At 32.1% G+C, this 26,608-nt stretch overlaps 2 protein-coding genes across 2 annotated transcripts; both read right to left on the bottom strand.

Annotated features, from left to right (window-relative positions):
* Positions 1-1,504: 1,504 nt before the first annotated feature.
* On the bottom strand, positions 1,505-22,836 carry LOC143080427 (NADH dehydrogenase [ubiquinone] 1 beta subcomplex subunit 9-like). Its single transcript, XM_076256270.1, has 4 exons — positions 22,680-22,836; positions 6,106-6,248; positions 3,230-3,285; positions 1,505-1,733 (listed from the first exon to the last, which is right to left on the bottom strand). Exons 1-4 carry the CDS (start codon positions 22,790-22,792, stop codon positions 1,599-1,601), a joined length of 447 nt encoding a protein of 148 aa, XP_076112385.1. The 5' UTR covers positions 22,793-22,836; the 3' UTR covers positions 1,505-1,598.
* On the bottom strand, positions 7,681-20,901 carry LOC143080426 (uncharacterized). The gene is made up of 11 exons (XM_076256269.1): positions 20,102-20,901; positions 19,199-19,290; positions 18,439-18,540; positions 17,465-17,539; positions 15,173-15,851; positions 14,370-14,590; positions 13,761-13,979; positions 12,839-13,126; positions 11,440-11,724; positions 10,563-10,728; positions 7,681-9,739 (listed from the first exon to the last, which is right to left on the bottom strand). Exons 1-9 carry the CDS (start codon positions 20,454-20,456, stop codon positions 11,695-11,697), a joined length of 2,061 nt encoding a protein of 686 aa, XP_076112384.1. The 5' UTR covers positions 20,457-20,901; the 3' UTR covers positions 7,681-9,739; positions 10,563-10,728; positions 11,440-11,694.
* Positions 22,837-26,608: the final 3,772 nt, after the last annotated feature.

Genomic DNA, 26,608 nt, shown 5'->3' with positions numbered 1-26,608 from the left:
AAGCTTAATACAAATAATGACACCTGATAGAAATCCAAACATCTTATTTCCTTTAGCTATAGTTGCAGGTGAGACAAAATTCAGGTGTGAACTCAGGTGCTCCTGAAGGGGTAAGCCGTTCCTACTTACCTAGATATAATCATGAGAATAACTAGAGCCTGAATTTATTTTGCCCAAATTGTAAATATAGGTTCTCGAAAGTAGTTCATAGCAAACATAGGAGCTTGTTGTTCAGATAGGAGCTTGTTGTTCAGTGGTTGTAAATTTGTCGATATGGTTCATAAGTGTTTCACATTTCTGGTTTGTTATATAGATTAGACCATTTGTTTTTCTGTGTAAATTCTTTTACACAAGTCATGTTGGGGCCCATTATAGCTTTCTGTTCAGTGTAAACCAAGATTTGAGTTGAAGGCTGTATAATTGTGAATTTTTTATACATTGTGACTTGGATGGAGATTTGTCTTGTTTGCATATTTTCTAATTTATACTTTGTTTCATTCAGTTCAATGATTTCCAAGATAAAATTTTGAAAAGTTAACGAACTTAACCTGGATACTTAGTGAAAAGCTCATATGGTCTATAACCAGGGGAGATAAATCTGGTAGAAAGCCACATTTAGACAATGAAAGGAGAACAAAATTGTGTCTGTGATAAATGAATCTTTTTTTTTTGTTATGTCAAGATTTTTTGCTTAAAAATTAAACCAAAAATATTTGGAATGGGTTCCACAGAACCCTGTGTATTTTCTGATTTTAGGAAAGTTTTAAAAGTTCCCAAAAGGTTTGATAAAGTTATTGTTGTCTTAAAACATTTACTGCAAAAAAATCCAACACTATGATAGTCCACTTATCAGTGAAATACATAAAATAATGATGAAAATAAAGTACTCTGGATACTGTTTTTGATAATAAAAAAACCTCATTAAATGATGTCAAAAATATTTCACTAGAGACTGGACCTAAATTTTTGATGACCCTGGCATTTAAATGTAGGATCGCTATATGTTGGTTACTGGACTATCATTACACACTCACCAAAGTATATGTCCAACATGGATAATATATAGGAATGGTTCTCTACATTGGTTTAATAGAAAAAGTGAATGAAACAACATAAATTATTGTCTATGAAGGTAAGAATTTTTAATTTCTTATTCTAGAAGTTGACATATGAGAAAGATAATCTTCATTGTAAATGACTTTTTATTTCTTTAGATGTTAAAGCATTCCCATTTTGATTGACAGGGAGAAGTTTGGCATCCACAAATATGTTAACAGTTTTAATCCTTTCAAACTAACTCATTTCATTTCCAGGAGCTTATTTCCTCATTGTTGAAAGCAATATGCTAACCTGTAATGACATGTGCACTTTTATTTTATTCACTTTCATCACCACATCTTGTTTATTTATTTCAATATGTACTAAGACTTGTTTAGGTCTGGTCAAGCACATTATGTTTCTGTAGTCAAAAGTGAAATTACATAACTATAATTAAATAAACCCATTCTTTTCTATAAAGATTTTATTTTTATTTTTTACATAACACAAAACAATTTAAAAGTTCTCAATACTTCAGTCAGTATTCTATAAATATATAATTAAGACTGTTCTGTAGCATTGCCGCCGCCATATTTCTTTACCCATCTTTCTACAAATTCTCTCTTTCTTATATCACGTCTGGCAAAATAATCTGGGTAAAGTGCCTTCTCCCTTGGGTGCCACATGTCCAATAACTAAAAGAAAAAGTATATATATCATTCAATCATTTAATAGAAGACTTTCTAATTTCATAGCTTAAAACTGATTTTTTAGTTGAATAAAATCTAACATGACCAAGCCTGATAAAATTACTTATGCATATGAATGTTATGGAAGATTTGTTCTTTCCAGATACACAAACAGGCTGTCAGACAGCTTTATTTTTACATACCTAGAATTAGCAGGGTATATTTAGCCATTGGGCCATGCAAAAATTATTGTTTATTTTCCTCTTAACCCTGCCAAGTCTTTTTTTACCCTTGAGTCAATTTTTAAATTTTTCTCCTTTTTTCTGTAGATGAAAAAGTGTCAATTTGTTGATTTTTTTCAATGAAGCTTATTAAAAATGTCTTATAACCAGTTAACTCTTAAGGGGGCTCGCGGGTACATGTATATATGATTTTTTTTTTTATTAAATATAGGATTTCACTATTTTCTCGTATAAATGAACTATATCATATACAAAAATTTTAAAAATGGGGTCACCTTTCATTTAAGCTCACAATCTGCCTTCAAAAGAAGCATGCATTTTTGATAAGGTACTTTTTTTTCCTGTTAAACTAATAGTAGAAATATACATGCTGTAGGTAATATTGAAATAAAAAAAGTACTAAATTAAAGAAATCGCCGAAATTTTACATTTGTTTAATATAAGTACAGTTTATTTGAAAATAATAATAAAATATATAGGTCACCAATGTCAATGAGTTTAAAAAGATTTTAATTTCAATGCAAAAAAAATGCATTTTTTCACCAAAGGGAGATAATTTGAAGTTTTTTCAATTATATAATCATTTTAAAAGTCATCTGGGGTCAAAACAAAGCAATTTTTGTGGTTGATTTTTGTACCATATGACAAAGTAACAATTGATAGTGTAATAAATAAAATTTATAATAAAAAAAAAAGTTTAATTTTTTGTATCTTCGAGTCTCCTTAAGAAAATTAAAAGTGTGTCAGCATTGCTCATTCAACATCTCTTTAGTTTCACATACATTTATCTTATACCACATCATATACTGTAAAACAAGAATTAACTGTCTGATTAACAAGAATTAGTTGTCGGATTAACAACAATATTCTCTGTAGATCATGTAGATCTAAACTGACAAAAGTCATAAGTCTGCAATTCAGTTGTTGTATTTTTTTCCGTGTAACTTCAAGTACATATTTGTTTTTCTTTCAGTATTTTGTACACAAATTAGGCCATTACTTTTCTTGTTAGAACTGTTAACATTTTATCATGCTTATAGGTGACTATGCTGCTGCACTTTACTCCTATGGGCTCTGCTCATTGACTTTTCAAGGCCGTGGCCTATAGTTCCTTATAATGTCTGTGTCATTTGGTCTCTTATAAAGAGTTGTCTCATTGGCAATCATAAAACATCTTCTTTTTTCTATTTACAATTCTACAATTCCTGCTGGTGAGGTATACATTTTTGAAAAATCATATAAAAAATTCTATCAACTTACAGCATCTGGTTGGACTGGAACTCTGTCATATGCTGCTCCACCTGGTGCATGGGCAACTGTAAAAACAAAGATAATTACTTTCAATATGGATTCACTGTTCTAACTTTTAGTATTTCAGTAAAATCAATTTGTCTTGATATCTAGTGAGAAATGCCAAAAGAACAAACTAAAGTAACACTGTGAGTACACCAAGCTGCAGCATCATAGCTTTTTCATACATCCTTTAAACTTTAAAGATTTTAATAGCAATATTGAAGCATACCCTTAAAACAGTGATGTTTACGACAATAAAATTATAAGAACTACAAAAATTTGGTTGATGATATTTTTTCTTATGTTAATTTTTAGCTCACCTGGCCCGAAGGGCCAAGTGAGCTTTTCCCATCACTTTGCGTCCGGCGTCCGGCGTCGTCGTCCGTCGTCTGTCGTCCGTCGTCGTTAACTTTTACAAAAATCTTCTCCTCTGAAACTACTGGGCCAAATTGAACCAAACTTGGCCACAATCATCATTGGGGTATCTAGTTTAAAAAATGTGTGGCGTGACCCGGTCAACCAACCAAGATGGCCGCCACGGCTAAAAATAGAAAATAAGGGTAAAATGCAGTTTTTGGCTTATAACTCAAAAACCAAAGCATTTAGAGGAAATCTGACATGGGGTAAATATGTTTATCAGGTCAAGATCTATCTGCCCTGAAATTTTCAGATGAATCGGTCAACCCGTTGTTGGGTTGCTGCCCCTGAATTGGTCATTTTGAGGAAATTTTGCTGTTTTTGGTTATTATCTTGAATATTATTATAGATAGAGATAAACTGTAAACAGCAATAATATTCGGCAAAGTTAAATTTACAAATAAGTCAACATGACCGAAATGGTCAGTTGACCCCTTTAGGAGTTATTGCTCTTTATAGTCAATTTTTAACCATTTTTCATAAATCTAAGTAATCTTTTACAAAAATCTTCTCCTCTGAAATTACTGGGCTAAACTAATCCAAACTTGGCCACAATCATCTTTGGGGTATCTAGTTTAAAAAATGTGTGGCGTGACCCGGTCAACCAACTAAGATGGCCGCCACTGCTAAAAATAGAACATAGGGGTAAAATGCAGTTTTTGGCTTACAACTCAAAAACCAAAGCATTTAGAGGAAATCTGATATGGGGTAAAAATGTTTATCAGGTCAAGATCTATCTGCCCTGAAATTTTCAGATGAATCGGTCAACCTGTTGTTGGGTTGCTGACCCTGAATTGGTAATTTTGAGGAAATTTTGCCGTTTTTGGTTATTATCTTGAATATTATTATAGATAGAGATAAACTGTAAACAGCAATAATGTTCAGCAAAGTTAGATTTACAAATAAGTCAACATGACCGAAATGGTCAGTTGACCCCTTAAGGAGTTATTGCCCTTTATAGTCAATTTTTAACCATTTTTCATAAATCTAAGTAATCTTTTACAAAAATCTTCTCCTCTGAAACTAATGGGCCAAATTAATCCAAAGTTGGCCACAATCATCTTTGGGGTATCTAGTTTAAAAAATGTGTGGCGTGACCCGGTCAACTAACCAAGATGGCCACCACGGCTAAAAATAGAACATAGGGGTAAAATGCAGTTTTTGGCTTATAACTCAAAAACCAAAGCATTTAGAGGAAATCTGACATGGGGTAAATATGTTTATCAGGTCAAGATCTATCTGCCCTGAAATTTTCAGATGAATCGGTCAACCCGTTGTTGGGTTGCTGCCCCTGAATTGGTCATTTTGAGGAAATTTTGCTGTTTTTGGTTATTATCTTGAATATTATTATAGATAGAGATAAACTGTAAACAGCAATAATGTTCATCAAAGTAAGATTTACAAATAAGTCAACATGACCGAAATGGTCAGTTGATCCCTTTAGGAGTTATTGCCCTTTATAGTCAATTTTTAACCATTTTTCGTAAATCTTAGTTATCTTTTACAAAAATCTTCTCCTCTGAAACTACTGGGCCAAATTAATTCAAACTTAATCACAATCATCTTTGAGGTACCTTGTTTGAAAAATGTGTGGCGTGACCTGGCCATCCAACCAAGATGGCCACCACGGCTAAAAATAGAACAGGGGTAAAATGTAGTTTTTTGCTTATAACTCTGAAACCAAATCATTTAGAAGAAATCTGACAAGGAGTTAAATTGTTAAGCAAGTCAATATATATCTGCCCTGAAATATTCAAATGAATTGGACAACCGGTTGTTGGGTTGCTGCCCTCCAATTGGTAATTTTTAAAGAAATTTTGCTGTTTTTGGTTATTATCTTGAATACTACATGTATTATAGATAGCGATAAACTGTAAACAGCGATAATGTTCATCAAAGTAAGATCTACAAATAAGTCCACATGACCTAAATGGTCAATTGACCCCTTAAGGAGTTATTGCCCTTTATAGTCAATTTTTAACAATTTTCATTAATTTGGTTTTTCTCTGTTACTAATGGGCAAAGTTCATTATAGATATAATTGTAAGAAGCAAGAATGTTCAGTAAAGTAAGAACTTCAAACACATCACCATCACCAAAATACAATTTTGTCATGAATCCATTTGTGTCCTTTGTTTAATATGCACATAGACCAAGGTGAGCGACACAGGCTCTTTAGAGCCTCTAGTTTTAGAATATCAGACTTGATGGAAAGTTGTTTCAGTGGAAATTGTACCACATCTTCTGAATTTTATATTTTCAGGAAAATAAGTCTAGTTTGGAAATCACTGGAAAAAGCAGAAATATATAGAGAGTTTATCATGTTTATGAACATATCCCCTCAATCATGTCAATACAACACTAAAATGACTTAACCACTAGAATTTTTCCAAAGTTTACATATTACAATTTAACAATATACATACACTTTAATGGTACAGAATGCCAATCTGCAAGCATTTTTGTTCTTCCATCTTTCACTAGTTGTCTTGACTTTATAATATCTTTTTCATCTTTATTTTTATCGAACTCAGCACGTAGACACACTGCTTGATAGCGATAAAGTAATCTGTAAAATATAAGAACTCTTAGACAATGATTAAATGATACATGTCACACTGTTATAAATGTTACTTACTGTTACACAGCTTTCAAGCTAAAATAATTGTACACAAAAATTTATTATGGTAGACATGGTTTCTGTATAGGTGTAATACCACCATTGATTTTCCCCAATTAGACTTTGTTAAATTTGCACTTTTCAAAAAAATCTATAGAATTTATCTTTGTTTCAAATACTTGGCATGAGTAAAGTTTTATCCTGTCCAGTACTATAGAAAAAAAAAATCACATAACATTTCATTGCATATATGAAAATAACCATCACTGGAAGTTAACCAATCAAATTTCTCCCCTTATTTTATCTGTGTACAAGGTTTAGTCACCATGTAACCTCAAGATTAAATAATATTCAATAGAAATCCCAAATAAAAAAATAATGGTGCTTTGAAATACCCAAGACATATGTTTATGACACAGAAATCTTTTACTGCAATAAAATGTAGGATTAATCACCTACAACTGTCAAATTCAAGGGAATATTTTTTTTCGACCTATTTTCGTATACAACCGGATGTGACGTACCATAATTTGGTGGTATTACACCTATACAATACAGTTGAACCTTGTTGTGTCCAAAACTTATATTATACACTACAGCTCAGGTGGATTTTGCTTTGTCCATCGGCCCACCATGGGAGTGGGCACCCGGTGGGCAAAATTTCTAGCTTGTCCATTCTGCCCACCCATAGGAGTGGGCAGTCAGGGGACTTATTGAAATAAGTGAATTTTAAATCACTTATTTGAGTAGCAAATTCAAAGTTTTGTCACAAATTGTGATTTTGTAGTTTTACCAAAATTTTAAACACATAGGTTTAAATCATATCTTTTCATTAGTAAAATTGAAAAAAATGATTTTTTTTTCTTCTTTTAAGTAGCAAGGTTTGTGCCTTTGGTGCTATCATTTAGCTGCAAATTCTATTTTAGTTGAAAAAATGCTATAATAATGGCTTTAAATAATGAACTGATACTTTCTTAACAGATTTTTTCCAGCAGTGGGAGTATTTTTCCTGTAAACTTCAAGGTTTCATCTTTCAGATTATGTAATAAAATTCTACTGTTCATGATAAAAATTTCACTGTTCGGGGGTTTTGAAATTAGTGGGGGTTATCAAAATAATAATACTTAAAGAAGTGATTTTTTAAGAGCCATTCTCTGTTAGCATCAAAATTTCTGATATAGGGTGGGAAAGTCAGGACCTCAAATATTAATGAAACTTGGTAGGTAATACTCATATGTCACCCTTGTTTGAAATTTGGTATAATATTGATACACAGAGTTGCGGTTGCCATGGTTACCATACATCATCAAATAAGGCTTCTTACAGAGTCTTTCAATCAGTGAAATTACCATTTTCTTTGCATATAAAACATAAAGCAAACTATTCTGAGGTCATATTCTTTATTTGTCATCATGAAGACAATGATCTAAGCATATAATAACAATATATAACATAATAAAAAAAATATCCTATCACAGTTTTTTGAAGCTGCCAAAAACCGTGATTTTGACTTTTTGGGGATTTTTGAAAAATTGGATTTTTTTACCAATTTTAATAAGAGACTGTGAAAAAATGCACCGACAGATGTTCTTAAAATAATGCATATATAATGTTTAAAGCATAAAGTCCAAAATATCAAAAAATTGGAGTAGTGTTATTTCTCAAAAAAAATCAAAAAAATCATTGCCATGGCAGTGAATGAAAATATATAAAAAAAAAAAATTGAAAATTTTAAGTTAAAAATGAAGAAAATTTAGTTCAATTGGATCTGATTATTAATTTAACACTATTTGAAAAGATAAATGTCAATTTAAGATTGTGGCTACCATAGTAACCATTTATATGACCCTAAGCAAAAAAAAGAGAAATCGCCAAAAATATGTATTTTATAGCTTCTGCATACAAATATTTACTCCGGTATTCTTTCTAAAATCATATCTCAAACAAAATGGTTGTTGTGAAGGTTACCATGTCAGTAAAGATTAAGACTTTGTCAACTCTCAAGAGTCTGTAAATAACAGTTAACATGGTTAAGTGGTAAAATTATGAAAATTTTAAGTGTAAATTTAATCAGAACCTGTGAAAATGCATACATCTTGCACCTCATTTCACTTCAACTTTGAAATAATATACTACAGAGTTGCACTGGTGCTAAAACACTATGCAAACAAAACACAAGTCAATGTCTCTGTCTATGATTGAAATCCAAATCTCACTATTAACTTATAAAAGCAAGAACAAAATGTTGTCAAATTCACAGATGCTCGTATGCTCCATGCACACTATCATTTTCTATGTTTAGTTGACTGTGAAATTGGGGGAAAAATCTAATTTGGCATTTAGACATATTAAATTAGAAATCATATCTTAGGGAACATGTGTACTAAGTTTCAAGTTGATCAAGTTGATTGGAGTTCAATTTCATCAAAAACTACCTTGACCAAAATCTTTTACCAAAAACTTATAACGGAAACTCTTACCATCATTGTCTATGTTCAATGGATCGTGAGTTTGATGTCTCTTTTGGTATTTTTATTGGAAAAACAAATTGTTTTAACAATTTCACTTAAAGCTATTTAAATTTGCCATTTTGAAGCCTTTTGTAGCTGATAATGCAGTATGGGCTTTGCTCATTGTTAAAGACTCTACAGTGACCTTTCGTGTCATTTATAGGATTTGTATCATTGACAATCATACCATACTATAAGTGCATAAAATATTTGTAGTTTTTTACATAAAGTTGGTAAAAGAAATTTAATTAAGTTCATCTGCAGTTAGTTCTCTCCTGATAGTTGTGATAGTTTCTTCCCTTGATGCATCAACAGAATCATCAAATGATTTGTTCTTCCTGCTCATTCTAGAAAAAAAACTTGTGATTTGTTGTATCGAAAGGATTTCATCATATGAAAATCTTCTATTTCCATCTTCTTTTCTATCAGTCAGCATTTCCTCTGATACCAAAAAAGGATCTTCCTTTCTGCCAGTTTTTAGACCTTTGTTAAATTTTTCAGTGAGATATTCTTTTTGGTTCACATTAAACCTTTTGTTCTTCCTTTCTTCTTTTAATGCCCAGCCAAGTTCTAAATCAGAGTTGTCATTAATTCCAACTGTCAGCCCTGCTGATGAAACTTGAAAGTTGGTTGAAAAAGACTTAGACATCTTTGTGATGTAAGTCTTCTTAGTAATGTCACATCCATTACTAAACTGGCACCTGAATTCAAACTCACACTTGCCGAACATTAAGTGGCTTGACAGGTCATGAAAAGATGAAAAAGACAGTGTGCATCCCTCATTTGCACATGTTATGGTGTTTTCTTCCTTTTCAGCTTTAAGTGGCAGTTGGTGAAAAACCACATCAATTTCTCCCTCTATCTCTGGACATGAGGTATTTAGAATAAACTTTTCAACACTTGGAATAGCAGATGAAGGTATAAGCTTTCCTAAAATGTAGAAAATAAAATTGCATAACTTATAATTTGAGAATACTGTTTAAACAATAATTGATTAATTGATTGATTGTTGCTGTTTTACACTCAGTGAAAATGAACTGGCTATATAGTGTAGCTATTGACACGAAAAGTATGTGTGAAATGAATATAACTGAACTTTGAGTCTAGTGCTGGATATACATAATCCTTGGCTGCCACATCTAGTATGTGTCTATATATTGTTAGTTGTTTTTTGCTTTGTTGTGATCTATCTGACAAGTAAGAACTGTGTTTTTATAGTTTGTTCCGATGTTGTACTGTTACTCCACTGTCCCATGTTAGGGAGTAAATTAAATAGTGCCAAAAAAACTTATTTGAATCTTAAACCTAATAACCCACATGAAGGAAACGGTTTGCAGGAAGTCATAAATAATATTTGGATACTATATTCTGACTTGGAGCAAACTAACAAATTTGTGACAAATTTTTCAACATAATCGCAAAAAATAATACTTGAATCACATATATCAAGTTATGGTCTATTGACTGCTTACATATATCAATAGAAAATCAGTGTTTGGAGATCTTAATCATGATTAGGAAATTATAAAAAGAAAGGATAAGAAAATAGTAAATTAACAAGCAATCTAAAAGTATTGCAAAGACTCTGATGGGCATTGCTCATCATTGAAGGCCATATAGTGACCTATAACTGTTAATTTATGTGTCATTTGGTCTCTTTATGGATAGTTGTCTCATTGGCTATATCATACCACATCTTCTATTTTCATATTCATGTTGCGGGGAATTATAAAAATAATATTTATCTTTTTACCTGTGCCAACTTGGTATGCCTTCCATGCAGTAATGCCATGTGTGCTAAATGTGAAGTTACTATAGGTTGATATTGCAGGTATAGCAGTGTACTTAGTTTTCCTACACTCAGTTCCTTCTATGACACGAACTATGTACTTTACATTTTTTGATGACTTGTCTATTGCCTGTAAATAAAGTGAAATTATTGTAAATGCTTATAAGAAGAAAAATAACTAGAGTAGATTGGAACTGTTGGCTTTTTTGGTTGTAAATCTTGATTTAAAATATAACAAGTGAAACTGTGAGCTACTGCTCACTGATGATACCCCCGCCGCAAGTGGATAATATCAAGTGTAAAAATATGCAAGTGTTCGGTAAACAGAAGTTGTCCAGTGATGAATCTGAAAACGCATCACACGGTATAGCTGACTTATATAAATCCTGAAATAAAATTTCAGAAATCTTTGTATTGTATTTCCTGAGAAAAATGTGACGAAAATTTTTAACTTGGCCATCATGTGTAAAATCATACAGGTGTTCGGTAAACAGGAAGTTGTCAAGTGATCAATCTGAAAACGCATCACACGGTATAGCTGACTTAGATAAACCCTGAAACCAAATTTCAGAAATCCTTGTATTGTTATTGCAATTTTTACAGAATTAATGACATTGTGAGATAAGTTACTGCCATATTTGCAAAAGGTGCATACAGATTTATGTTTAAAATATCAGAATGAGAGTTCTTATTATTTCTATAATCAAGCAGTCTAACAATTCCAATTAATGACCATTAATAAAAACCTTGCAATAATTTCTTAATTTCAAAGTACATTTACAGCTGTAACCTAGGGATGTTTAAGACATGAAACTGATTGGGTTTTTAAAATTATCTGTACCTTTTTCATTGATTGTGCTGTAAGTACATCATGACCCTGGTTTACATATCTTCTAATAGAAGATTTGATGGTTGCAGCAGTGCGGTCACATGGTCCCTTCCCATTCTGGGATTCACAGAAGTCATATGACAGGGTAAGACCTGAATGGAATAAGAATGAAAGCATCTCTGTTGACTTGTAACAACCAGCATTGTCAGACCATACATGAAACTTTATGTCATTGGTGTTAATTTCTCTAATTTTATCCATTACATCTTAGATAATACTGGCTGTTACTTGGCTGTCCTGTTAAAAGAATGTAAACAAAATAAATCACAACTTTTAAACTGCTTTATAAAATATCCATTTCCTAAGCATAATTGATCAACTACAACTAAAATTAGAGTACAGATACTAAATTGTTTTCAGAAGAAAGTATCATATCAAGTATATGGATAGGTATTCAAACACAATTTTGTTTAGGGTAGTCATACATGTACATACACTATTTGATTAATGATACCAAAGGTTAACCCCAAGATGTTCATTTGTTTGTCTGTTATTCTTAGTGTATAAAAATGCATTATGAAAATGGATAATACATATCTCACAGCTACATCAGTGTACAGACCACATTTAATCTCACCAATGGCACAATTTAATTTATTAGCCAATGTCTCTACCTTATTTTCTTTATGTGATATTCTTACTCATTATCATGGTATGGTTCCTCTTACACATTTTAAAAATATTTTATAAGTTGTCTGCTAGGCCTATTACACCATCTTCAACTTGCTTTATTGTGTGCCATTCATATTTATTATAATTAAAACTATGTTATATGTTAAGATGTTGTCTCGTGTACGTTTACCCGCAGTGATATTGTTTGCCTTAAATTAGTGGAGAATAAAGGCTTTTTCCCCTGGAGAAAAATCCCAATTTGAAAAAAAATGGCTTAAAATTATTCCCAAAAAGACAACTTTTTTCCCAAACAGTGCCGTCTCAGTAGTAATTGTGCATGAATACAAACTGAAAAACACTCATTTAACCAATTATCTTGCCTAAATGACTATATGTGCACATTTGAGAGTCTATTTATGTATCATCACTGACAAAATGGGGTCTTATTTTAAAGCAGGGTTTGACTCTTGAAAATGGGTCTGTAAATTGAAGTTTCAGTCAAATTCATGGTTTATTTTAAATTTCCCAATTTGATGAAAATGACGCATGTTTTCCCAATAAAAAAGGGTAGAGGTAGTTTTGAAAAAAGCCAACAATATCACTGTACCCTCTATTCTTTCTTTGTTATAGATGAATTTTGCAACAAAGTTCCTACTTGCCCTACCATATATTGTTCAATATGTCATCTTTACAGTAAAAAACAATTAAAATTATAGCTTATTCATATAAAAAATCTAACCTGGGATATTTGGGTTGCAAACAAATGAACAAACCCAAGGCTACCAATGCTTCCATCATCTTTCCTACAGAAGGCTATAGATATGTGCCATGGTATTCCTCTCTTTCCGAACCAATCACATTGATCTTCACGAAACTTTCGGGGTAAAAACTTCATAGCCCAGTCACATACCAGTAAAACTTCATCTGAAGGCATGGTTTCAAAAAGTTGAGTTTTTGCTAAGTCTTGGTTTTTGCATCTTATTATGTGCTTTTTCAGGCTGAAAATACTCTTTGTTGCTTGTTGTACCTAAAAATGAAGATCAATTCATAAAACATATTTTTATTAAGTTTTATTCTAAATTTAGGTATGACCTGTTAGGTAATATTTTGTTCTGATCTCTGATGTCAGTTTTCTAAAATGTATGCTTTTTCATTGGTCTTTTCTTAGGGGAATAATTAAAGCAGTGTAAATATAAATTACAGACTTTCCTGTTGCAACTCAATTAGCCTAGTGACGATTCATTCACACTTAAAAATAGAATACTCTCTGATAAAACATATCCTGAATTAGTTAATTCTTTTTATTTAATTCATAAGTTAATACAAAAATAATTAAATATTAAACAGTTGCTCTTTCCTTCTAGTCCAGTACATATATTGTGTAATGGAAATTTTATGCAGAATGAAAGCCAGTAAAATACCGGTAGGAAGATTGGTCATCAAGTAACAAATCGGAAAAGATAGTATTGTATTTGGGAAACATATATATGGAGGAAATATTCAAAGAAACTAATAAGCTTGATTACATCTCATAGCAAGCTGAATTAACAGCAAACAACAATAATAGATAAGGGTAATTAATTTCCTTGAACAATCATATGTAAATGTAATCAAACTTTTTTACATTTAAAAGTGGTCATATAAATAATATAATAAGTTACCCTGAAGTTGAGGTCATTCATCTCATCCTCTTTTCCATCTACTGAGGAAGTAACAAAGATCTTTTGTAATGCAGCAATGGTCTCTTTCAACTGTTCACAGCTTTCACAGACCATCTGGTGATTGTGAGAACATTGTTCTGTAAATGCCTCATCTTTTTCATCACTGAGGGCATACAACATACAGTGATCAGCTACTTCTCTTCCCTTTGAAATATGAATCTGAAAATGTAATAAATTAATGTGAAGGTATATAAAGTAACATATGAACTACACTTGTTCCAATTTCATTGGCCTTATACTAGTGGTTTGCAAATACATTTAAACTGGATCTCATCACAAACTATGCCATCAATGCTGGAAATAGCATACATATGAGTCGCTTTTTTATTATTTCTAGGCAAGACAAAAATCAAGGGATTATTTAATCTAAATGAAGTTTATGTAATGGATGGATGCAAATCTTCATTAAAAAATTTATAATATTTTGGCACCCCAATGATTTCGAAACTGAAGAAATTCAAAAACCTGAAAACTAATGGCAATTTCTAATTTATCACATAAAATGGACTTATTTATCCTTTAAAAGTGTCCAAATTTAGTCTAACAAACCTTATAGTCAGTCCTTAAATACTGCTTTGATTGTAAGAACAGTGCCTGGAAACTTTTGTGGTCATCTGGTGATATAGCGTCGTAGGTCAGCAATTTGTCTAAGACATCTTGAAAGGTAATGAAGGCACGTCCTCCTTCTGCTACAAAATAGTCCAGTCCTTCAAGACTTTTTCTGACTTTGGCACCACACTGGGCAAGTATTTTAAACATGGTACTGTCACCTATTTAATAAAAGTAACAACTGGTTTAGATTGATTGATTATTTTTTAAATGTCCAAGTAGCACAAATAGATTTGATCCATTTTATAATTCATTCATACCTTTTTTTCTAATATTCAATATTATTAGTCAATATGTATTCTACAAGGATAACCAGTCCTTCACCTTTCATCTGATACTTTTTAAATATATTCTACACATAAATTTAAAATCATGTTAATTTTAAATTTACACCTATGCAAAGAAACTAATTGGTTTTAAATATGTATTTCTTTAAGTATGTGTTTTTTTAACCTGTGCTAATTCAGGTGGTGTTGCATAAAACTTGACAAAGTCTATCAAAAAATTATTTTTGCATATATTTCCAGCCAAGAAAGTGCTAGGAGCCATCTTAAACCTGCACCTTGTTGAAGGTGTCATTGTGACTTTGAGATGAAGAACAAATATTAAAATGCACTGTTCGTATGCTTTTTGTTTTTGTGTGTGTTTTCTTTTTTTAGATTTTGTGTCATGGTTAGACACCCCATATGATATCCTTTAATTTGTGTATTTTTCTATACATATATATCTTTATTTGGCCTTACCTAAAAGTGAAATTTCATTTTCCTGACTGTATGCTTTGTACTGCTGTATTATGTCTGCTGAACCCATGCAACGTACAACGTTAGGTAAATTGTGGACTGTTCCATCTGAAAACTTCAGTTTTTTTTCCCCAAAAGGTAGATCACGGACAACATGACTGGATGTAATGAAATCTAAGAATGCGTCTAATCTTTCAGGATCTAATTTTTGTCGATGCAATTTTTTCTCAGGAATTGGAAGTGCTGGTCCAATTTTCTTTGAATGACTGAGAGCAGCATAGTAGCGATGAGATGTGACTTCTGGTAGTAGAGACAGTAAGTCCTTGAAGGACATTCTTGAGGCAAGAACTGAAAGAACTTGTCTTCCTTGTTGCCAGGATTCTGCTTTTCTGTATGAAGTGACAATATCTTTGTACTCTGTATGACTAGTTCTGTTTTCTTCATTTAACTGCTTGGGACATTTTATGTCATCAATTACTTCATCAACATCATTTGGAAATAAAATTTCTATTATCAATTTCATAATCTCATCAAATCTTTCTTTGTAGGTGTTTCTTGTTTTAAATGTGTAGGACCGCCATGTTTTTCTTTCTTTTTCTGAGAATTCCTGCAATCTGACTGATGACAGGAAATCATTCAAAGATGTCAAATAACTGCAACGTTCATAACTTCTGACTGATTGCTGCAAAGAAGTATAAAACTGATTACAATTAAATAAAGGAGGAATGGGCCCAAGGGTCATAGATGATTCCCCTGCTTGCATGTAACATTTCAAAGGGACAAACTTGGTAAATAGTTGTCTTATTCACAACTTTACAACATTTCCTTTTTTTCATACATAAGCTGTTGTCAATGGAAACTCAATGAGAAATATACAAATCTATTTCAGATAATTGTAGTGGCAATAATATATTTGATCTTGCCTCCTAGAGATTTATGGGGATATGATTGGTTAATGAATTACACATGGTGTCTATATATATTTGATATAGATTGTCCTTAAAAATACATGGTTTAGTTACCGCATAGGGTTAGCAACCATATGATATAGATTTAGTAAGTAGTTACTTCCCTTTTAAATCAAAAATGAAATCAGAATGGTTTAAACAGACAAATACATTTTGTAAACTGATAATGAACGATTGAAATATATTCATAAAACTAAAACAAATTTTAATTCCTAATAACTGTACAAATTGAGGTGCGATCCCAAAAACTTGTGATAACAACGTTATAATTCTAAAGTACCAGGAAGAAGTCCTTCGTCTCTCATTAAAGAACTTTACAATGATATTTATTGTTTTCTAAATTTGCTGTTGTCCTAAAAATGCATGAAATATTTGCCACAGGACGTAATGTCACTTGTTCAGTGATGTTTGAAGTTGTTAATATCTGTGTCATTTTGGTCTCTTGTGGACAGCTGTCTCATTGGCAATCATACCACATCTTCTTTTTTATATTATGATTTCAAGAGCTTTCAAAAAATCAGAAATGTTGAAAAAAAAATTGAAACACCTCTGCAGGAAGCTAGTCCTGCATTATCCTCATACATGTTAAATATTATTATATAGTAAAGTATCACAGCAGTGTATTAGTACATGTACAAAATAATTTTCTTAGTAAAAGATTATTATAACTGTACTACAGTTTTTATTTTCACTCTAAATATGCATCAAATACTTGCCCCTAGACATTATGCAGGCAGCGGGAAAGAATTATGTTTATGTTCATAATTAATCTTGCATAAACAAAAACAACTGAACATTCTAATGCAACAACGTTTGTAACGTTCATTTTGATTGGATAACATCATTTATTTACATGGCATCAATTGACAATTGATGCTATGGGACGTTCGCGCAAGCGCAGATGGCATATGACAAATTTTGAATACATTTCTGACAGTTTCCTTAGAATGGAGATACCAATATTGTATTTTAAGCTCTGACGGCATCAATTTGGAATTTGATGGTCGCAAATACCCGTTTACTGTCTCCGCTAATGCATCGCCAGTAAATTTAATTTGCGACCATCAAATCCCCAATTGATGCCGTTGGAGCTTAAAACACAATACAGTTATCTCCTAAATGTAATGCTTATATGTTTTGATTGTTCTTCTTTTAATTCTGTTTCCTTTTAATTTCTGGTAATTGTGCCTAAAATATAGGATTCATTTCTTGAATGCGGCTTTAATTTCTGTTTTTGAATTGTCACATTAATCATGTTAAAGTGTTAATGATATAAACTTTTATCAATGTAATGTGATAGAATACTTTTTTTGGAGATTTTACTTACTTGTGACTGGGATAAATAATTTTGACTTCCTGACTCTTCTGATGTAACTGTATATTCGGATGCTGAAATTTCAATCTGAAAAAATAATGATGTATTTTGTTATTACATTTTTTGAAATCCTGAATGTGCTAAATGCATTAACACATTTTTAGTTTTCAAACATAATTAATTACTATAGAAACAAAAAAATATTTTTTTTCAAATATTATGGTCTGTATACAGTATCTATTTTTGCACTAAACTATATTCTAACCTTGTTTTAAGTAAAAAAGTTTTTACCTCCGACAAATATTAATTTTGTTTTGGTACGTAAGACACAGACACAGACACATGTACTAGTATATAATACATAAACCTGTTTATAAAATCTTTACATTTAAACATCAAACATCGAACGTCATCAAAAAAAGTGACGTCAGAAAAACAAATGCAAATATATACTTTAGTTAAAATTAAATGTATTTCTTAGCAAAATGAACAATTTCTATGTGCTTTTATTTTGCACTTTTATCAAATGAGAAGGTAATTTTAATTTAAATTTTGTAATTCAAAATCATTGCAAAAAGGGACAGATTTATAAAGGAGGGGATGCTTGTTTTCCTCGTGCATTGTTTTACAATTGTCTTTTGGGGGCCTTTTGTAGCTGACTGTGATTTATGGGTTTTTCTTATTGTTGAAGACATAAGAATGGCATTAGCTATTTACTTCAATGCCTTTGGTCTCTGGTGGAGATTTAACTTGTTGGCTATTAGTATTATACCACATCTTCTTGTTTTTGTATGAATTGTGACCAAAAAATTATAAATATGTTGTTCTTGTGTTGAAATAATGCAAATGATGACTAAAATATATCCTTTACCTTGTTATGATTGTCTAATATTTTAGGGTCACAAACCCCCCCCCCCCTAACCACCCCCAAATAAAAACTTAAAAAACCAATTATATCAAAAATGACACTAGCTGCACATGCTTACAAGATTATCGCAAATATTTTCTTTTTCTGTTAACACATCCAACTGGTCAGTCTCCATGAGATATGTTTCATCATCTGTATTTAATTTTGTGCATTGCTGAATCTGTTAAATACAAATATAAAGTCTATTGATAAGAAATGTATCGGTTATTCAATACTTTTTGGTACATCCTGTCAACATTTATTTTCTTTCTTGGACTGCTTTAAATTTAGATTTTATTATCCAGGGGCCCTTGCCCTTTATAGCCTTTCCATTCCAAAAGAATTGTTTTCATTGCAAACCCATACAGTAACCTGCATTTGTTCATATCTGTGTTCTTTGGTGGGTAGCTGTCTCATTGCCCATCATTCAACATCTCTACATAGAATGTATATATATTGAACAAACATACAGTCAATTAGGCATAAATATATATGCTAACCACCTATATCTTAACACGTTATGGTGCAATGTGTCTGTGGTACACAAAATTATTCATCTAGTGATACTGGTGTCAGACAGGTTTACCATGTTTACAAAGTAAAAAAGTCAGACTCTTTTTTTTTATCATTTTTTGTTCCAGTAAATTAGGTAAAGAGTTTATTGACCCTATATGGAATTTGTATAAAGTGTATAATTAGTTTAGCAGTTAGGGTTGGTTATGCATTGGATTTTTTTTTTATTCATATTTATGTTTAAAGAGCTTGCTGTACATGAAATTTTAGATAAATTCACAGACACATGTATTCTGATTGTTAAAACAATATTTTGTTTGCCTTACCTGGTCATCTTCACACTTTCCTTGATCAAGACTTTCAGCTTCTATCTCTGTGGACTGCTTGGAAATTTTAATCAGGCAGCTAGTGCATGCAGCTGAAAAAAAGAAGCATTGACTTGACATAGGCTGTATTGATCATTTTGAAATGTGCATCTTAAGATATTTTTTGAAAGGGCATATGCCATGTGTTGTTTAAATATATTGGATTTTTTCTCATATGTGGGTTCAATCATTCCTGAAAACTTACATAATACATGTACATGAATATGGTTAATTAATAGAAACTTTACAGAAATGGTTATGTTTATATTGAGATTGAAGAGATCAACACATAGTTTTTACAGACATCTTACATGTAACAGAAAAGATCAACATGTTCATGTCTATAATGACCTATTGACATGTAAATTGCACCCCACTGATATATAGTTTTATATAAACAGAAATCAGTACCTCAAGTGTAGGATTCCTCCCCTTATTAGGAAGCTTCCATTTGATTTTTAAAGGGATAAAGGATAAAAATTAAAAAAAAAAAAAGGCAGGACAAGAGCATCAGAAGTTTTGAGGTAAAAAAAAGATGAGCAACTTTGTCCACAAAATGGCAGGATGACAAATAATGTAAAAAAAAAAGTCAGAATAAAATCAATGAAAGAATAAAACAATACCCAATATCTACTGTAGTCAGAGTGAAAAAATAAACGGCAAGAGAGAGATAATCTCAGATTACAACTAAAAAAATTACAGGACCCCCCCCCTAAAAATTCAAATGGTAGCTAAAAAGGGTCTCTTTTGTATTTCTAGAGTGTTATTTAAAAAAGAATTGAACAAATGTAAACTATACCAGGCAATTGGAAAGAAAAAAAATAAACAGTCATAATAAATATATTAATTTAGTTTTTAACTTACGTGTTCCAATAGGAAGTGTGAGGCCATAACACTTCTGAATCTTTTCTACATCAGTGATGGTGATATTGCGGCTAGGCTTTGGCTTTTTTACACCAACAACAGAGTGTGATGCTACTGGAGGATGTGCACAAATTAAAGTAGGAAGCTGACATACTTTTCTCCTTCTCAAATCAGAGTTTCTTTTCAATAATTGGTTGAAATGGGTTGAGCATATATAAAAATCAGTAAAATTCTTTGGCAAAAGACCAGATTCAGTTAAAATTATATTTTTGTCATTACAATCACATGTGTTGATATCAGTAACATCATCAGAACACTCATCTGTAGTGCAGTTTGTGTTAAAATTGCAAACCATTTCGTGTGTCTGCTGCTGGAGCTACTTTCATTTTTAACATAAACAACAAAAGAGTTGTACTAAGGGAAATAACTCTAGTAGAATTTTTGCACTCCTGATAGCAAATTTCTATATGACCAAGGTGAATTATTTTTCTTATTTGAAATAACACATATCTGATTTTTGGTATATAAAAACTATTAGGAGAGAACTTTATATTCTGTTAATTTCAAGGGATTTCATCGGTGCGTTTTGAAGAAATACTTAGTTGGATTTTAAAGGTTTCTACTGTAAATCTCTGAAAATGAATTGTATGGTTACCATGGCAATGAACATAACAATATTTTTTTATTATGACAAAGATGTTTTTACATCACTAAGCATTCATTTAAAAAAGTTTTATGAAAATCTGTGACCACTGGTTTCCATCATATTTTGATGCTTACAGAGAATGGCTCTTAAGAAGAAAATTGAGGTCTGATACTTAAACAAGTGATTTTTATGTCATTATCCTAGATTCAGTACAAGGTCATCACCTGAAATGACCTGGTCATCCTAGACAACACAGATGTTGGTTCTGATAAGTTTAGAAACATAATTAGTCTGGATCATTAGTATTCTATATTTAAAGCTACAGTAAAATTAAATCACTTCTTCTAGTGATTATTTTGTACTACTTAAATAGGTGATTATTAAAGAAAGACAACTCTTACTTCCAACCTTTATGGAAATAATGTTACTTGAATCAGTGATTTACAAAATCACTCATTTAAGTAAGTCCCCTGACTGGTGGGCATGCAATTTCTTTTGTGTAATCTAAAGACTTGCAAGTATAATCACTTGAAAAAAGTTATATGGTTCTCTACTGACCCCCTACGGATCCATAGAGGGTTAGTAAAATTCATAGGGGGTGAGGCCGGAGGCTGAATCCACTATGGATTTTATTCACGCTCTATGGTCCGTAGGGGTCAGTATTTAACCGTATAACGAATTTATTGCACACTGGACTTTTTCTGATGCGTCATGTTGAAATATAAACAATGAAACACAACAATTGTAATAGATGATGTCACCATTAAAGCGTCATGAACCCCCTATGAAATTTACTAACCCCCTACGGTCTCATAGGGGGTCACCACGTGACGGCATTAAACCAATCACAACGTGATATTTTACCAGCGGTGCGATAAGAGTTGATGTAAGGCCAAAAAAAAAATATAGGTCTGTTTCCTGCTGCCCGACCAACCCTGGATCAAAACCCCCTACCCTAGATTTTTTTTTAGATTAACCTTATCAATTTTTGATTTTCGATTAGATTTCCTGAGTTTTAAAGCCACTGTTGAGCATCTCTTTTGGGCTATTTTGTTGCGAACAGTTTTGTTTCTAAATAAAGTGAGATTCTGACGATTTATTTTCGGTTTTGAATAAATTTTAATCATGTTTTGGTTAGTTTATGTTTATATTGCTATAATTTTTTTTCATTGTTTTAAAATAAAGTAAGATTCTGACAGTTTTTTTTGTGTGTTAAATAGATTTTAATCGTGTTTTGGTTTACCCGTCAGTGTATTGCTATAATTTTTGTTTTCATTGTTTCAGATCAAAGGGACCAAGCTGTTAAAAACAATTATTTTTTGTGTTTTTCAATTAAAGTCTACAATGTTTTACTCGTGTCATACCATGGATTTATATTACTTCCATGCTCATACCAAGCTAAATACATGCAGTATTTACATCAAAGCAATTTAAAACAACAATCATGATTTTCTGATTATTCAAATTATCATAATCTAACACCTTGTTCATTTACGATGCAAGTAATCTAAATGTCCTAGACCTTGACTATCTTAACTAGTTGAGTTAGTTAGGGAAGCTCTTCTTTGGCTAAATTGGTAAGAGCGCTGCCTTTAGATCCCGAGATTGAGGGTTCGAATCTCACTGGTACCATCCATAGCTATTCACAACAAATTATGCTCCAAAACAAGCAATTAATTTTTAAATATTCAATGTTTTTCTCATTAATTTCCAGAATTTACAGCATAGAACTATTCGAAAAAGTTTATTAAACTTTAGTGCCCATAATACTATTATTTTATAATGAAAGAAGGGAGAATCAACACAGGGCGAATGGACCGGATACCATCGTAGTCCAGTGTCAACTAACAAATTTTGTTTGTCCTTGAGCAGTGTTTAGTGTGATTTGTTTATTTAGGCTAATGTTAGCATTATATTTAAAAGAATTTCAACCTTCCGTAAGTAATATGTTCGGAATATTTGCTCTCTAACTGTCTGAGTGCTTCCTTGTACAGAGTTTTGACTTGTCTTGCATGGGAAATCAACTCTGTTTGCAGAAAGGACATCGCGAACAGGCGACTGGTAACCGTAACGCAATTTAAACAAGAAAAATATCAAGAAACCGAAAACCAGTACATTTGGAATAACCGAACAAATTATAGCACAACATTTTTGATTGGTTTAAATTAATGTATAACAACATTGCAGTGATCCCGTAAACGGTCCACATTTATATTTAACATTATATTTTTGTTTAAGTAATCGGACTCAGAATAAAAGGAGAATGAAAATAATCTATGTAAGGGTTATTCATTTAAGAAATTAATGCTTCCTTTTTGTAAATTCATTGGGGTGTAAAAGCGTTGACCGAAGTACATTTTGTATGAAGCACAGAAGCGCTACATTCTTAAAATTTGCACACGGTCAATGCTTTTACAACTCTATGAAATAACTAAAAGAAGCATTCAATACTTATAGTTACATTTTTTTCGCTATGATCATGAGAACAGATTACTATCAAGTTTTTTTTCTTGTACATTAGATTTGGCTAGCTGCAATTTCGCGTTATTCCTTAATCAACTTAATTTCGAAACGAATTGTAACATTCATGTTGCCACGTGCTTCTACAATTAAGTGCACAGGTAAAAAAAGAAGAAGAAAACTTGATAGTTATCGTGTTTTCATGATCATAGCGAAAAAATGTAATTATAAGTATTGAATGCTTCAGTAATTGCACAGGGTTGTAAAAGCGTTTACCGTGCGCAAATTTTAAGAATGATGCGCCAAAATGTACTTTGGTCAACGATTTTACCTCCCAATGAATTTATAAAAAGGAGCATTCAATTCTTAAATAAAGGGACAATAAATGTAGATCTGTGATTTTGTGTTGTAACTACTTTCAACCTGTATTGCGGAAGATTATTTATTTTCAGCTAGGTCTGCAAAATGAGGCGCTGCAAATACAATTATACCCCTCTTTAAAAAAGTTGGGGTATACTTTTTAACCTCGGTCTGTCCATCCTTCCGTCAGTCCGTCCTACTCATGGATATTTTTCGTCGTATTTTTCTCAGGAACTACAATTCAGGGTTTATATAAGTCAGCTATACTGTGTGGTGCGCTTCAAATTAATCACTCAACAACTTCCTGTTTTATACCGAAATATTTCGGCAGGGGTATCATCAGAGAGCAAAAGCTCGCAGTTTCACTTGTTCTGAATGTAAAACATGGGGTTTCGTTTGCTTGGATATTACAATAACTTGGCTGGTTGATAATTAAAAAAAATATGAATGCCATAGAGGTGTATAAGGGGATATATGTATTGAAAATCATTCTCTAAATTATCATCTCATCAAAGTTAAATTTATTATTCCGACGAATGAAAATCTATTTGTGCCTGTAATAAAACTTAACTTTACGAAGAAAACATTTCATAATTCAAGCACGTATAACTTCATGGAACAATCTACCACCAACTTTGCGTTGTGGATTTATCAATAAACAATGTCATGAATATCTGTCTGAATTAAAATTCCAAATACACTTTTTTTCACGTGTGATTTATCAAGTGTTTATTTAATATGTTCATCACTGGTCAGACCAACCCTAGAATATGCAAGTGCATCATGGGACCCTCATACCACTGAGGACATAAACCGTTTAGAACAAGTGCAAAGTAGGGCCGCCAAGTTTGTAACAAACAGCTACACTGATAAAACACCTGGATGTGTTACAACTATGGCCAAGAAACTAGGATGGGAACCACTAGATAACAGACGAAGTAACCATCGACTCGTCATGCTTTACAAGATCCAGCATGAGCTAGTGGACATTGATGTCAATTCCATCTTACGTCCAAACGATCCGCCAACTAGAGGAAAACAACGCCTATATCAACCACCAGCAAACCAGAGAGTATATAAGTACTCATACTTTCCACGTACTATACAAGAGTGGAACCATCTCCCAACAGCTATAACAGAAAATTTGACAATAGAGGGGTTCCAGATTGCACTATCCAACAATAGTGCATCCAAGAAACCAACACCATAGACAGCAACAAAGTGTACTTAGTTTAAAATTGTATATATTCGGAATGTTTTATATGTAAATAGATACAGGAGAATTGCTGTCTAATTCTCCGTTTAGTGGACTTATAACATTCTTTTAAAGAATCCAGTCATTAGCAAGGAAGAAGAAGAAGAAGAAGACTTGTTTTGTCCAAAATTTAGCTAAAACGCATTGTATATATACAGTTGAGAATGAAAATATGGGGAATATGTCAAAGAGACAACAAACCGACCAAAGAGCAGATATTAAACAGTCAAAGTCATCCAATGGGTCTTTAACGCAGCGGGGAAATCCCGCACCTGGGCCTCAGTTGGCCCCTAAATAAAAATGTGTACTAAAATGGACGTCATACTTAACTCCAAAACATATAAATGAAATAAAATTAAAAAAAGATACAAGACTAACAAAGGACAGAGGCTCCTGACTTTGGACAGGCGTAAAAAGCGGCGGTGATAAACACGTTTTGTGAAATCTCAACCACCTATACCTCTAGCCAATGTAGAATAAAGAAACACACAAATATACATATTTTTCGCTATGTGAAGCTGTTATAGTTTCACACGATATACACGCCATATGCAGATTATGACATATCAAACGTTAGTTCTGTTTGGTTTCCTGATGTTGTATAAAACGTATTGGCTTATAGAGGGGTATCAATTTATTAACTGTAACAGTTTTACAATTTTAAAAACTTTACATTTTTTACAGGTATGTTATATTGTATTTTCCATTGATTTGTCAACGAGCCTCAGAGGAGATAAGATGTGTGATAACTGTGTTGATCTGTGTGACCCTCTTAAATTAACTTTTACTCATTACTTGCTAACTAACAAAGTTGAAACTTTTTTTTATAAACTGCGACTTAGTGCACGAGAAATCTTATTGCAATGAAGGCGACATTGACAAAGGGAAGAGTGATTAAATAGAACGTGTGACCTGTTACCATTTACAGACATTTTTACTTAACCGATTACTTAAAAATTACCATGTGCTAAAGAACGTAAAAGAATACGAACCATGCAGTACATATCCCGTAACCTGAGAGTACTGTAATAGCACTGAGTCTCAGAGATAAATAAACTGTCTCATAACTTAAATTGAGTTGTTAGTTATATGTAAAAGTATCTTTTTCTTTTAATTTATATAATAACTAGAACACACCCGTGATATCGCGGGTCCGTGACTGAATTAAAGTATATAACTATGCGCAAGCCTTATTTAAGTATTAGTACTGTCATCTGATAAAGTCATGCCGATTATAAGATACACAATTTTCTCTGCTTTCAAATCTTTCTGTTTGAACCCGTCGAACTGGAACTTATCAATTATTGGTAATATTAATTATTTGGAAAACAAAAGGTCCTGGAATGGAGTATTTTTTAATCAACAGCATTGTCCTATATTAGTTATAAATAAAGTTGAATTCTTTGATTCGCTGTTTTACGTCATGCCCGCTAACAATTTGAAACTTATTTTAGTCCAGATTTTTAGTATTCGTATTGTTATCTTAGAAAGTCTTACGGATTAAAATACTACAATAGGTAACAATTTGACAATTTAGTAGTGTAAACCCTGTGATTATGACCCGTGTATATAGCATATTAATCTTGAATAAACCGTTTGGTGGTGCGCCTGTCAGATGCGGAACGTACAGATAAGGTAATAGGTAACAGGTGATTATACTATTGGTATCGGTATCGGACTCGACCCTGAACTTCCTAATTATTGGCAATATTAATTACGTGGAAAACAAAAGGGCCTGGAGTGGTGTAATTTTTTATCTACACCTTTGTACTATATTAGTTGTATA

Source organism: Mytilus galloprovincialis, chromosome 6 (genome assembly GCF_965363235.1).
Source record: "Mytilus galloprovincialis chromosome 6, xbMytGall1.hap1.1, whole genome shotgun sequence".
NCBI classification, from domain to species: Eukaryota; Metazoa; Mollusca; class Bivalvia; order Mytilida; family Mytilidae; genus Mytilus; species Mytilus galloprovincialis.
Note: the sequence above shows the minus strand (reverse complement) of the source record. Positions and strands in the feature narration are given on the sequence as shown.